The 13624-nt window shown below is 49.0% G+C and overlaps 1 protein-coding gene across 1 annotated transcript in view; it reads left to right on the forward strand.

Annotated features, from left to right (window-relative positions):
* Nucleotides 1-2530: 2530 nt before the first annotated feature.
* Nucleotides 2531-13624, forward strand: part of Dpy19l1 (dpy-19 like C-mannosyltransferase 1) — a 56778-nt gene continuing 45684 nt past the window's right edge. Inside the window, exons 1-6 of the mRNA XM_048339481.1 lie at nucleotides 2531-2871; nucleotides 8073-8097; nucleotides 8661-8748; nucleotides 11201-11338; nucleotides 12745-12865; nucleotides 13466-13559. Coding sequence (XP_048195438.1) covers nucleotides 2586-2871; nucleotides 8073-8097; nucleotides 8661-8748; nucleotides 11201-11338; nucleotides 12745-12865; nucleotides 13466-13559 — 752 coding nt within the window. The 5' untranslated portion in view covers nucleotides 2531-2585. The remainder of the gene's footprint in view (nucleotides 2872-8072; nucleotides 8098-8660; nucleotides 8749-11200; nucleotides 11339-12744; nucleotides 12866-13465; nucleotides 13560-13624) is intronic.

The raw sequence follows: 13624 nt of genomic DNA on the forward strand, positions 1-13624 counted from the left end.
CACACACACGATACTTTCACTGCTTTTGTCTCAGATTCTCTACATGGAGAAGGGAATGGAACTAAATAAGAACCCAGTGGCTGTGTCTTAGATGTGAGTGAATATATTTTAATTCAATGTAACTGATTTCCAGTCAGGCTTGGCTTTGAGAGACAGTTGAAGGTGGACAGAAAAGCTTATATCCTCCAGGAATTCAAGACCATGGGAGAGAGGGGGTAGGACTAAGTGATTTTCAAGGGTACAAATGGACAGTGTTATGATCTTGGGGTTATGGCATTTCCTACATTCATTCATTCATTTCTTCATCTGATAAAATGGTGCCAGTCTTTCTGGAATCAACTACATGCAATAGAAGCTATCTAACACTGCAGCAGCTCAAAAGTTCTACCTCCTCCTATGTGTTCTTGTAGTTATTAAAACAAAAATCAATAATCCAGTTATTTCTCTTATGTCTCCCAACGGCTCTGCTTTTTTGCTTCCTTCCTTGATGTGCTGGAGACTGAACCCAAGGCCCTGCTTGTACCAGTGAGCACATTCCCAGACTAACAGCTTTTTTTTTTTTTTTTGCCAGTCCTAGGGCTTGAACTCAGGGCCTGAGCACTGTCCCTGAGCTTCTTTTGCTCAAGGCTAGTACTCTACCACTCTACCACAGTACCATTTCTGGCTTTTTCAGTTTACGTGGTACCAAGGAATTGAACCGAGCTTCATGCATGTTAGGCAAGCACTCTACCACTAAGCCACATTCCCAGCCCAGTTATTCCTATGATCTCCAATAGACATTGAATTAACTTTCTTTTAGCCTGGCAGGTGATGAATTCGGCATTAATCCCAGAGGGTTAGTAGAATATATCTTACACCATGCACCAGAGATTTAAGCCTTCTGTATGGCATTTTCAATCATTCTTTTAAAAAGTGTTCAAGCTGGTGCCTGAGGTTCATACCTGTAATTCTTGCCAGCCTGCTCTCTCACAAATGTCTGTGAGAGTCTTATCTCCAATTACTCAGCAAAAGGCCGAGGTGTGTGTGTGTGTGTGTGTGTGTGTGTGTGTGTGTGTGTGTGTGTCAAGTGGGAGAGCGCCAACCTGAAGCTAAAAAGCAGAGCTAGAGCATGAGGTCCTCATTTCTAGCTCAGTACTTGTGTGCATGCACTGTGTCCAGAAACAGTTGCTCCTTTCTCTAACAGGTCTCTAAACATCCAAATTCACAAAATTTACAAAGCACCAGGAATGTGTTCGTGAGTATGGCAAGTCTTTCCTCTAACAAAGGAACACATTGTCCTTAAGGGAAGACTGGGATTATTGAAGAAGTCAGTAGGCAACGAACAATGGAGAAGCGGCAGTGGCGGAGAAGTGTTCAGGACCCCATGGAGGTAAGCTGAGAACTTGGTTTACAAAACCCAGACAACTTTTGGGGACAGGATCACATGGCCCTGCCAGGACAGGAGCCTCTTCGTTGTGTTTTAAGTCACGAAGTTCGGGGGCTTTCCATCCAATGCAGGACGCCTAAAGGCCAGGCAGGGCGGCCGGGACACCGTGGACAGCCCGGTCGCTCTGGAGCCCCGCGGCCCACCGCCTCACGCGGATCGCCACGCCTTCCTCCCCCCCCCCCCCCGCCCCGCCTGCTGAGACCCAGCTGATGGGAGCCGCACGCCGGTGGTTACGCCAGTGACCCTCGTCACTCCGGAGACTGGCATTTGAGGGTCCGGGTTCGAAGCCAGCCAGGGCAGAAAGTCCCTGAGGTTCTCCAGTTCATCATTAACCACCAAAACGCCGCAGGTGGAGCTGTGGCCTTGAGCAAAAGGGCTGGGAAATAGGGCCGAGTTCAAGCCCTTGGACCGGCACATGCGCACACACACGCGCACACACACGCGCACACAACTTGGATGGGTGCCCCGCGCGGGGATAGCGATCTTCTTTTAGCCCCGAAACTCGCAGAGGGCGGGGCGGACGCTCCAATACAGTGTCTCAGGCCTGGACCGCTACTCGGCCCCAAGCAGGAGGAGGGAGGGTGGAGGGAGGAAGAGAAAGAGAGGAGTGGAGAGGGGAGGGGGGGAGGAGGAGGAAGGAGGGGAGGAGGAGGAAGGGGAGGGAGAGGGGGACGCGGAGTCCCGCCCCGTCCGCGCCGGAAGCCTGCGCGCTCTGGGTGGCTCCCCGAAGCGCGCGCCTGGCGGGGGTGGGGAGGGCGTGGCTACTTCGCTCGCGGGGCGGAGGGAGGAGGAAGGGGCGGGGCCTCACCGCTCGCGGGGTGGAGGGAGGAAGAGGCGGGGCCTCGCCTCTCCCGGGGCGGAGAAGGGAAGGAGCCTCGGCGTTCGCAGGGCGGAGGAAGGGGCGGGGCTTCGCCGCACGCAGGGCGCCCCGCCCCCGCCCCCCGGCGTTCCACGGTCGCCCTGACAACCGGAGCGGCGGCAACGGCGGCTGGCGCGCGCGAGTCCGGCGCCGCCTCTCGGCCGCCCAGCTGAGCCGGCAGCCTCCGCCCGGCCCCGGCGATCTCCCCGCCCCCGGCCCGCGCGGTGGGACGGCCCAGCTCTCGGCGGCTCGCGGGTCGCCGTCCGGGCGCGCGCAGCCGGAGGGCGCGACTATGCCAAGATGGTCCTGCAGGCGCGGAGCAGGCACCGGGAGGCCGCCAAGCTGCCCCAGGCGCCGCCGCCGCAGCTGAGGGGGGCTCCGGACGCCGGCGCCGGGGAGCCGGGGCCGGGGCGCGCTCCGCCGTCTCCCGGGCGTAGGGGCGCTGCGGGCCGGAGGGGGCCCCGCACGGAGCCCGGCGCGTTGTCCGCGGGGGGCGGCCTTGGGGGACGCCTGGCGGCCGGGCTGCGCGGAGCGCTGGGCCTGCGGCGCGCGGGGCGCGGCCGGACCTGGAGCACGCTCGTGCTGGGTGAGCAGCGTCGTGGGACCGGGCTCGGGGCCCGCTCCCGCCATCCGCCCCCTGCCTCCCCTTCCCGTCCGCCGGGTCCCTGTCCCCGTCTCCGCCACTTCCCGCCCCGTCCGACTTTCTTCCCGGGACGCCCCACCTCCGTCTTCCTCGTCCCGCTCTCCGGTTCCCCTTCCCGCCGCTGGCTGCCTGGACTTGGGGAAAACATGGCCCCGAGGCCACCGGTGCCTGGCCTGGCCGTGCCGAGCCGCAGCTGCCCGCTCGCCCGCCTCACTGGCCGGCCCCGCCGCCGCCACAACGCCCCTCCGGACCACCCTGCACACCGCCGGGCCGCGCGCAGGGCGCCGGCGTCGGCGCGCGGCCCCCGGTCCTAGAAAGTTGCCAAACTTGTCAAGTCCCGGAGCGCTGCTGTCCTTCCTGGCCCACCACCAACCCCGGTGGCGCCTCGAGAACGTCCTGGACCAGTCCCTTTCCGGGTTCTGCCGGGCTCGAGGCGTCCTCGCCGGTCGTCCTTCCTTCCCTTCCTTCTCTCTCCTTCCCCCGCCCCCCCTCCGCCCTTCCCCACGTGTCCGGCCCGGGGTGTGCGGCACGGAAAGTTGAAGCCTAGGCTGGGGACTGAGGTCTGGCTTCCTTTGTTAGCTGACTGTGCCCCAGCGGAGGGAGTTGTGGCCATTTGGGGGATTGGCCTAGTTGTGCTAAGTCTACCCCAACCGAGCGGTCGACTTGCTTCGCGCGCGAAGATCGCACCTTTAAGGGGCTTTGGCCCCGGGACGATTTGATTTGTGGCGTGTCCTTCCCCATCTTACATCTCCTGGCCGACTCTGAAGTTCCCGGAGGCCCGGAGTTCAGGCTCGCACAGCTCTGGCGGCCAGCTGGAGAGGTCGCAGCCTCCGCTGGAAGCCACTGGGTCTCTAAATGCCCGGAACTGGTGCTCTCAGGCCAGGTCCTAGCGCTCCCGGCACGGTGGGATTGCCATGGGAGAGGGAGGTTTTCATTCTGTAGAAAAATTGAGTCGTTTCAGCACTTACTGAGCCCCCTTCAACGTCGAGCCGGCAGACCCACCGTTTGCTGCTTGAGTTCTCTGGGAGGCAGCACCAGACCGCGGATGAGGCCAGTGGAGGAGGCTCGGCCTCTGAGCTGTGCAGGGTGGTTTATGTCTCAGACTTCTTCCTTCCTTCCCTCCTAGAGTGACCCGTCTTTTAGTTGCTGTTATAAAAACAAAGGTAATACTGATTTGAGATCTCAGCTCAGACTGGCTAAGTGAACAATGACTATGCTTTAGTAATCTATAGAATGGCTTTGTTTCTCTGAGTGACAGAACAGGTCTAAGAATAGCCAGAGGGTATCTTTCTGGAAACAACATTTCCTTTGCATTTGCTTCCTGTCAGACGATTTCTCCATGTCCATACCTAGGTAGGATTCTGTGGCTGGGTGGCACTTGGCTTGCTTGTCCCTTTGCCCCAGTTCTTGGGTGTAGCGGGGACAGTTGGTCATCAGATATGAGGAAGGTGAATGAACTTCAGCCATGAGGGGGAGAAGTCCTCTCCTAGCTGGCCATGGATGGTGAGGACACTGGACCCTCACCCCTGGCCCTGTGCCTCTGTGAGACCTCTTCCTTCCCCACCCGGTGACTCTCAAAACATTCAAGTTGCCCAGGTCCCATGGAGGGGAGCAGGGGAGGCTTGATAGAAAGCCACCTCTTTTTCTCTTCTCTTTTCCCTGCTGGAATGAGGACAAGGTGAGACAACACAGCACCCTCCTCCATGTTGGGGTGCTAAAGTGGCTCCTGTACTCCCACCTCCCAAGGTATTTCATATTATTTTCTTCGTCAGGAGCTAATATTTATCTGATCAAGTACTACAACTAAATGTTAAACTTGACAAATATGGTTTTATTTCTAGTTAGGGAGAAACCCGAAGTACATTTGTATGTATGTGTGTGTTGCTAAGGTTTGAACTTAAGCCTGCCCAAGTAGGTGTTCTACTTGAGCCCAGCCTCAGTCCTTCTTGCTTTCAGTAGTTTTAAAATAGGGTCTTGCTGTTTCCTGGGACAGCCTGGACCATGATAGGCCCACACCAGCACATGAAGCTATTTATTGAGAAAGGGTCTTTTGATTTGATTTTTAAATTTATATTGCCCAGCCTGGCCTGGAACTATGGTCTTCCTGATCTCAGTCTCTGGAGTAGGTAGGATTATAGGCAAGAGCCACAGCACCTGACTAGAAGCAGTTATTTCCTAAATGACACTGTGTTTGGAGTTCTTTTCCACATGTGCTGGACACTGGTAAATCACTTACAAAGGCGACCCCTTCCACTGCCAGCCAGTGAGAAACATCATTATAAACTCTGTTCTTATGCTTGGGCATTATTTAAGGGGAACAGTTACAAAGGAAGTTTCTGGAACTGCTTATTTTTAGACATTCCAGCCCAGCTACTCCCTGCGGTCTGCCAGAGATGGCAGTGGTATAGAAAGAGCATAGACAGTTTCTCAAACTTCGTGACTGCAGCCCACAGTAAACAGTGCAGCCTCTCCTGCCTTGGTACCTGGGCAACTGTGTTCCAGCAGCAGCAGATTTAAAAAGAGGGCTCTTTGCAAAGTGAGCAGGTGTGAGGAACCCCCAGGTGATATGGAGGCACCCCAGGATGTGCTGCCATGCCCTTGTCTGTCCTGCAGAAGGGGCAGGTGTACATGGGAGCAAGGTCACCCAAGAAGAACCGCCTCAGATCAGTCTTCTGAGTAACCAGGAGTAAAAGCATGTGCCACTAGTGCTGGCTTGGTTTAATGTGAGTGTACTATATATGTTCATACCTCTTAAATGTTAGTGACATTTACATTTCATAGAGACTGCAAACCTGTGCATTTGTTTGCCAGTGGCTGGGCTCACTCTAGCATCCCTGCAGGGAGGGAGGATAGTTTTCTTGTGTCTCAGTACTAGTGGAAAGGTCTTTGATGCCATAGAGATTTCCTGAGCAGGGTCCAGGTGAATGGCCATGTTCTCCAGCACCCTGGGTGAGGTTTGTGATCAAAGGAAAGGTCTCTTAGATTTATCAGTTTGTTAGGTTGGGAGCTCTAGATCTAAAGTCTTGCAATGGTCAAAGTCTCGGTGGGGGCTCTGGAGGGATGGTTGCCTGAGCACTATGGGAGCACACTCACTTTCTCCATTTCCTTATGGCCAACCTGTCAGTCTTTGTTTTGTTTTTGCATAAGTAATTTTTTTGTGTTGGAACTTGAACTCAGGGCCTGGGTGCTGTCCCTTAGGTTCTTTGCCCAAAGCTGACACTCTATTACTTGAGCCACAGCTCCATTTCCAGGTTTTTGCTAGTTTTGTAGATAAGAGTCTCACTGCCCAGACTGGCTTTGAACTGTGACACTCAGATCTCAGCCTCTGGAGTAGCTAGGATTACAGCTATGCAAAACCAGCAGCCAGTCATAAATAATTTTTGAAAACTACAGATTCTGAATTTTAAAAATTGAGTTGGCTGATTTCTTGGCAGTGATGTAAAAAATAACATAGTAACTAAGTATCACATGTTTCTTGATTATTTAAATTAAATGATAAGCCAAGGAAGTTTGCAGTTGGGAGGGACTTCCTAGTCCTGAGATTGGAGTGGTTTATGTAGACATGAATGTGTTAGTGCGTATATGGGTCTCTTTTTCCCTCCATTGAGTAGACACAGCTTCATACTTTCCCTGTGGGTTTACTGAAGTTTTGCAGCTTCTTGCTGCATATGTGCAGGCATATTTTGGTTGTATATTTTATCTGTTTGCTTTTAAAACAGCATTGCTTTCTTTCCCCAGTAAGGGGACAATACTTTATGAAACTTATTGATGTGTTAGTCTTTGACTTACAGTCATTTGTGTTCATAGTAAGTAAGGTGGAGACTTAAAAGAATTATAATTTGTTGTTTTCAAAGCATGTTGCGTAATTGTATTGTGGCCTACTTTAATACTTGTACATAAATATTTACAGTTTTCTTATTCCTTGCCTTCCTCTGGAAGCCTGGTTGCCTTCTATATGGGGCGTGTGCCTTTGTGCTCTGCCACTTTCCTCTTCACTTTGTCCTTGATGCTGTGGCAATGTCTGAGCCATCTCCCTGTGCATCCATGTGCTCTTTGGAGAACTGTACTTAACAGTTGAGCTTGAGCTCAGACAAGAAGTGGGGCTCTCTCCACACATGACCTCATCTCACGAGACAGAAAAAGCCTTAGTCTGCCTCCGCAGGAGTCCTGGGTCATTGCTGCTTAGAACCCAAAAATGCTTTGTAAGATGTTAGGCATCATCATGAGAATGAAGACTTTTTCATTTTTCTCTTAACTGGTGTAAAGCACTGTTTTGCTCAATGTCAGATTTTTGTAGGAGATTCCCATTCATTGAAGTGAACCAGCTTCATGTAGACTGGTGAGTTCTAGATCTTACTAGAAATGGTGAATTCTAAAAGCATTCCTGCTTCTTGGTTTGAAGCCCAAGATCTGTATTAGGAAACTGAGTTATTTCCTCCCTCACCCTTCTGCTGCCCACTACTTATGGTGGGCTTGGGTGGGGCCAGGAGGTGTCTCCTTCCCTGTGTCCCACATCTGCCTGTCAATCTTCCCTTGGGCTCTGTCTCTGGGGGCTTGGGTCCCAGTGGAGGCCTGTAGCGAGGAGCATCAAGGTTGTTGTAACTAGGAGCCTGCAGGCAGGTGCAGCTTGTGTTGGAGGAAACTTGCCTGTGTTCATAGTATCGAGGTTTTCCCTGGGATGGAAAGAAAACTATTGGTCCTTCTGTGAGATTGGTGGTTTTGTTGTTTGAATTTTTGCCTGTTTTTAAAAATGAGTAAGGTTTATTGTAAAAATTTAAGTAAAAAGTAGTATTCTCTTTCTACTTCCAATCCTGTGGCCCAAGCCATCAAGCAATTTTTACTTTGAGCTCCACTTTTGTGTTGCTTCTAGCCTTCCCCTGGCTCTTGTGATAGTTTCCTCCTGATGGCTTCTGTATAGTATTTGACAAATAACAGGTTGCTGACATTCTGCTGAGTGAGTGTGAAGTTGTTGCTTGGTGCCTGCTGCACCTGCTGAGTGCTTGCTTCTAAGTCCAGTCCTCCCAGGCTGTCGCATGGGCCCAGTGCTCTACACCTCACGCTTGGCATGCTTGCCTGTGGAGAGGCTCTAAGGTGGGCATGTTTCTTGATGCTGAGTACTAACTTCAGTTTCTGTTTTTTTACAGCTGCCTTGGCAGCCGTGTTGCACTGGTAAGATGCTTTTTTAAAAAATGTATTTTATGCACGTGTTTAGAACTTCCCGTAGCTATTCCCCATCTGTTTGAAGGATGAGTATGTATGACATGTAACACAATTGTCTGGAAAAGTAATTTAATTGATATATCAGGGTCAGAATGATATAATTTTTTAATAAAAAAGATATCCATTATTAAAGAGGCTATATTTGATACTCTTAATTTGCTTAACATTAATATAGTATACTCATTGAGAGGAAGATTAATTTTTTTTAATCTTCTGGATAGAAAGACATATGAATTTCATTAGCCAGGCATTTCTGAAATGGTAACTCAATGACATTTACAGTTTAATCTATATTTTATTGTATTCACTCGCCCTATCATTGTTCTGGTGCATTTTAATTTTAAAATTGGATGTGTTTTCTTTTGGAGAGAAATTTCAGTAGGAATGCTAAGCCATAATGGGTGGAGAGCATGCAGATAACCTTGTGGTTTACTTCTGTTGCAAAGTTTCTACATTTATTTTTGCTTTTAAAGTTGCATTCATGAGTTGATTTGTTGTTGTGATTTTTCCAGGTGTCATATAACACACCTCTTTGAAAATGATCGTCATTTTTCTCACCTCTCAACACTGGAACGGGAGATGGCTTTTCGCACTGAGATGGTTAGTTTTTATGTGGTATTTTGTTGTAATGTTAGGAGTTTCTTTCTTTCTTTTTTGAGGAGGGTCTTGCTCTATAGCCGAGGCTGGTCTCCAAATCAGTACTCTCCTCAGCTTCCAGAAGCTTAGACCATAAGAGTGTGTCACCACATCCAACAAAGGGTTCCAAAATATTTAAAGTCTTTTATCACCTACATTTTCACAGGGTTTTTCCAAAGTAAAAGGAGTAGGCAACTCTCCCCTACCTGCTTTCAGCTGAACACTAGCAGCCACTGTGGTCATCACATGGTGAAAGGAATTCCATGTTCTGTCCCCTCTCCCAGTGCTTTCCCACTCACATCACAAGACAGTCTTTTTTGCTTCTCCACAGCACTGTTGTCATACTTAAAACCATCACTATATATCTCAATATTGTGACCGGATTGGCACATTAAAAAGTTGATGTGCCTAAATCAGGCTCTAGTGTCTATGCACTGCATTGACCTGACATATCTCTTAATTTGTTTAGTCTGTAAATTCCTGTTCTGCTATTTATTCATGAGGAATCTAGGGATTTTTGTCTTGTACAGGGCTTTGTGCTTTTTTTTTGTTTTTGTTTTTTGCCAGTCCTGGGCCTTGGACCCAGGACCTGAGCACTATCCCTGGCTTCTTTTTGCTCAAGGCTAGCACTCTGCCACTTGAGCCACAGTGCCACTTCTGGCCGTTTTCTATATATGTGGTGCTGGGGAATCGAACGCAGGGCTTCATGTATATGAGGCAAGCACTCTTCCATTAGGCCATATTCCCAGCCCCTTTTGTCTTGTACAATTAGCCAGAGTAATTCACATTTTTTTGTATGTTCTTCTGCCTTGAAAAACTAACGTATTTGACTCTTGATAGCTTTAGATTTTACTTCTTTAACAGGAACCCTTCCTAGGTGGTACTGTGCACATTTGGTGGTGGCACTGCAAGGAGCCACTGTCCTGCTTTCTGAAAGGTTGGTTTGAGCCATGGCTTTAGGAATAGTTTTGTCAGTCTTCCTTAGAGTGCAGCCATCCATCTAGGCTAGCTGCTGGTAGCTGTTCTGTTACTTTTTCCTTTCTTACTGGTTCTATAACGGGTTCCCCACAGTGTTTATTTAATTTTTCTCTGAGACACACTTCTTAGTGGAGAGACAGGAAATGCTTCCTTCTTTTCATTTGCCACTTGTCAGACAAATGACCTAATCCTCTGGCATCTTATAGTCAGAATAACTGAGATTGTTTCTGTGGTAACCCCCTGGCAATTGGATGGCTTTTCATCCTGTTGTAGTGGCACAAGTCCCCTGGTTGGCACTGTCTGCCTTGGGTGCCAGCTCACTAGTGTTTCTCCAGCCTCCTTGCTTTCTGGTCCTGTGGCCAGCTCACTAGTGTCCTGTGTCTAGGTCACTAGTATTCCTGTGCCTTCCTAGTTTCCAGTCCTGTGGAACACATGCTCTCCAGACCCTGAGCAGTCAGTATCCCAGGAGCCTTAACACCCTTCAGAGAAAATCCATGGGTTAATTTAGGCCCCGTGATTTAGGTGCTCCACAGTCTTAAGTTATCGCTGCTGAACTGGCCATTGTGCCTAGGCCTCTGGTGAACAGAATTAGGAACAGTTGTTTTACAGAGAAAAGTAATCCTCTGTTTATGCAGTAAGCCCACCTTACTAGTAGACTTTTGCCTTTGCCACCTTTTAGACAGGATGGGGAGCATTGGGCAGGGTAGGCCATGGTCCTGGCAGCCCTTGCCATGTAGCACATCAAACTGAACTAGAGTATGACCCCCATCTCCATCCCACAGCTCCACTGAGCCACTGTGTTGGAAAGTGATCTGTACAGGTACATTGGGAATGAAATGTATGCAGCTCACCAGTGTGCTGCCTTCTTGACCCTGCAGAGTGTTGTATATAAATCTGGAGGAGAGATGGCTGAGGCCATTTTGGGTTAAGAGGGAGCAGCTTTTGGTTTGGTACGTGTTCCTGATACCTGGAACACCTCCATAATAAATCACTTTGTAATGAGATAGGGTTTTCTTACATATTAGTGTGGGTCATAGAGTTTTCTTTTTTTTTTTAATTTAATTTTATTGTCCAGGTGTTGTACAGAGGGGTTATAGTTATGTTAAGGTGGCGAGTACATTTCTTGTCAAACTTGTTGTCCCCTCTAGTGAAATGCATGACACTGAGTTCTAAGTATGTACATATTTGAATGTGGAAACTATTTTTGAGGTTCTTTTGCATTTAATTATTTCAATTAAAATGAAGCTATTCTCAAATATGTATTTTTTTGCAATGTAAGAATTTATCAGTGATCACAGCCCGTGAAATTAACTGTAGCTATTACTTGCTTGAGTGCCTTTTTTTTTTTAAACAAACAGTGTACTTTAAACATTTCTTCATCTAAAAAGAAGCCTAGTAATTATATAGCTGTGTTGTAACCGGAGTGGCCCTCTTTCAGGGACTGTATTATTCCTACTTCAAGACTATTGTGGAGGCGCCCTCCTTTCTGCATGGGGTATGGATGGTTATGAACGACAGACTCACTGAGTTTCCACTTGTCATCAACACGTTGAAAAGGTTCAACCTTTACCCTGAGGTAAGTCACTTGCCAGGTGTGATTGTTTTGTCACTTAAAAAAAAAACTTCTTTGTATATTAAATGCTGAGTCTGAATCGACATTGTAATTCTGCCTGCTTGCCTGCCTTCCTTCCTTCCTTCCTTCCTTCCTTCCTTCCTTCCTTCCTTCCTTCCTTCCTTCCTTCCTTCCTTCCTTCCTTCCTCCCTCCCTCCTTCCCTTGCTCCCTCCTTCCCTCCCTCCCTCCCTCCCTCCCTCCCTCCCTCCTGCTCTCCCTCCCGTCCTCCCTCCCTCTCTTTCTTTCTCTTTCTCTTTCTCTTCCTCCCCGAGGCACCGCCCCCCCCCCCCTTTCCAAAGAAAATTGTGCCTGGGGAGACTATGGAGAAGAGCCATTGTGATTGTGGGAGTTTTAGGGGGTTGTGTGAGAATCATGGTTGTGTGGTGTTGAGTGGTGGTAGGGCTGTAGTATCTGCTCTGGGTAGCTGGGGAACAGCCCACCTTTCATAGCTGTTTGCCAAATGGTCTTCCTGCTCTCTGGGGTTCCTTGCTGGGCTGGGTGTACAGCTTGAAGGAGAAGATGCCCCTTCTAGGAGGTCAGGGAGGAACAAGGAGAGAGCAGTCACTTTTTGGCTTCTAGATTCCCACCCTGACTTGTTTTCACACATCCTAAACATTCTCCAGGACCTTGCTTAGATGAATAGCTAGGCAGTGGTACTGTGACACTCCTCCTCCTCTGTCGTCTTCCTGGCCTGCTGTGGCACTGAAGTCTTCTGGGTGGCTGGCTGTGCATGTCTGGGCCTCTCTCTGCTTAGCGGCTGCTCCTGTGGGCCCTCATTCATTTCCCACCCAGAAGTAGAGTCTCCCTTCTACATTCCCTAGGTGGCACTGGAGAAGACAAGGGAGTAGCCAAATGTATAACCAGGGTGCACTCCATTGTCTCATGAAAGGATCATGCTGAGCACTCTGTGAGCATATCCAAAGTGACTTTACCCATGGAGGAGGAGTTGTGGGTTTTCTGCAGAGCCTTTAGTTCCTGAAGAATATTTATAATACCGTTTAGGTGCTGGGCTCACATCTGTAATTCTAGAAGGCTGAGATCTGAGAATTGAAGCTTGAAACCAGCCCCAAGCAGACAAAACTGAGAACTAACTAGCCAGCAAAAAACCAGAACTGGACCTACGGCTTAAGTGGTAAATCACCAGCTGCGGGCAAAAAAGCCTAGCAAGAGTATAAAGATGTGAGTGCAGTGCCCAGTACCAGATGCATCTGTGCACGTATATACTCATACACAGTTTCTAACCTCTTCCTATGTCTGTCACTGCATCGTTCTTAATGTCTGTACCCATGATCTACCCTTGCTCTGCAGACCACCTTTTCTGGAAATTGCTAGGTTCCGCCTTAGAGCGTGTTTATTTTCTTATAAATAGGTCATCTTGGCCAGCTGGTACCGGATTTATACCAAAATGATGGACTTGATTGGTATTCAAACCAAGATCTGTTGGACAGTCACCCGAGGAGAAGGCCTAAGTCCCATCGAGAGCTGTGAAGGTAGTATCCTCAGTCCTGTGCTGTGGCAAAGCATTCTCACCCCGCCTCAGTGCTACGAACAACATTTTATTATGTTTACAGTTTTGGCAAGTCAGAAATCTGGGCAGCTACAACTGGCTTATTTGTCTCTGTGATGTGAGGGCCTCTTCCAGGAAGACCTAGCTGGCTAGGCAGAGCCACTTTACTCATTTTGGCCCTGAGGTTGAGCTCAGCCCCATCAGCTGGTGCAGCTCATGAGGCCTTTCCTTGGGCCTTGGTTTTGGGTGGCTGTCAGACTGTGCAAGTGTAGATGGGGGTTGTATTGGGCGGGGCTAATGCCTTCCACAGAAGGATTTTGGTTTTGCTTCTGCTTTGTGCTGTTGCTTCATAACCAGACTCAGAAGAGGCCTAGTCTCCAGGCACATGTCCTCACGAGGTGGAGCTGCAGGTGGCAGCTACCCTGCTTTCCTCAGCTCTTCTCTTCACGGGCATCCTACCTTTCTGTGCCAACCAAGGCTGATTTACCTGACAACCATTTTTCAGATAGGTTCAGTTTAATATGAATTGCCAGACACATGAAGACATTTGTGGCTAGAACATATGTTTTGTTTATTTTTAAAGGATTGGGAGATCCTGCTTGCTTTTATGTTGCTGTAATTTTTATTTTAAATGGACTAATGATGGCCTTATTCTTCATATATGGCACATATTTAAGGTAAGCATGTTTTAGTACATATTTATGATACACTATAATAATAGAAACAGTTCATAATTAGTAGC

This window comes from Perognathus longimembris, chromosome 2 (genome assembly GCF_023159225.1).
Source record: "Perognathus longimembris pacificus isolate PPM17 chromosome 2, ASM2315922v1, whole genome shotgun sequence".
NCBI lineage: Eukaryota > Metazoa > Chordata > Mammalia > Rodentia > Heteromyidae > Perognathus > Perognathus longimembris.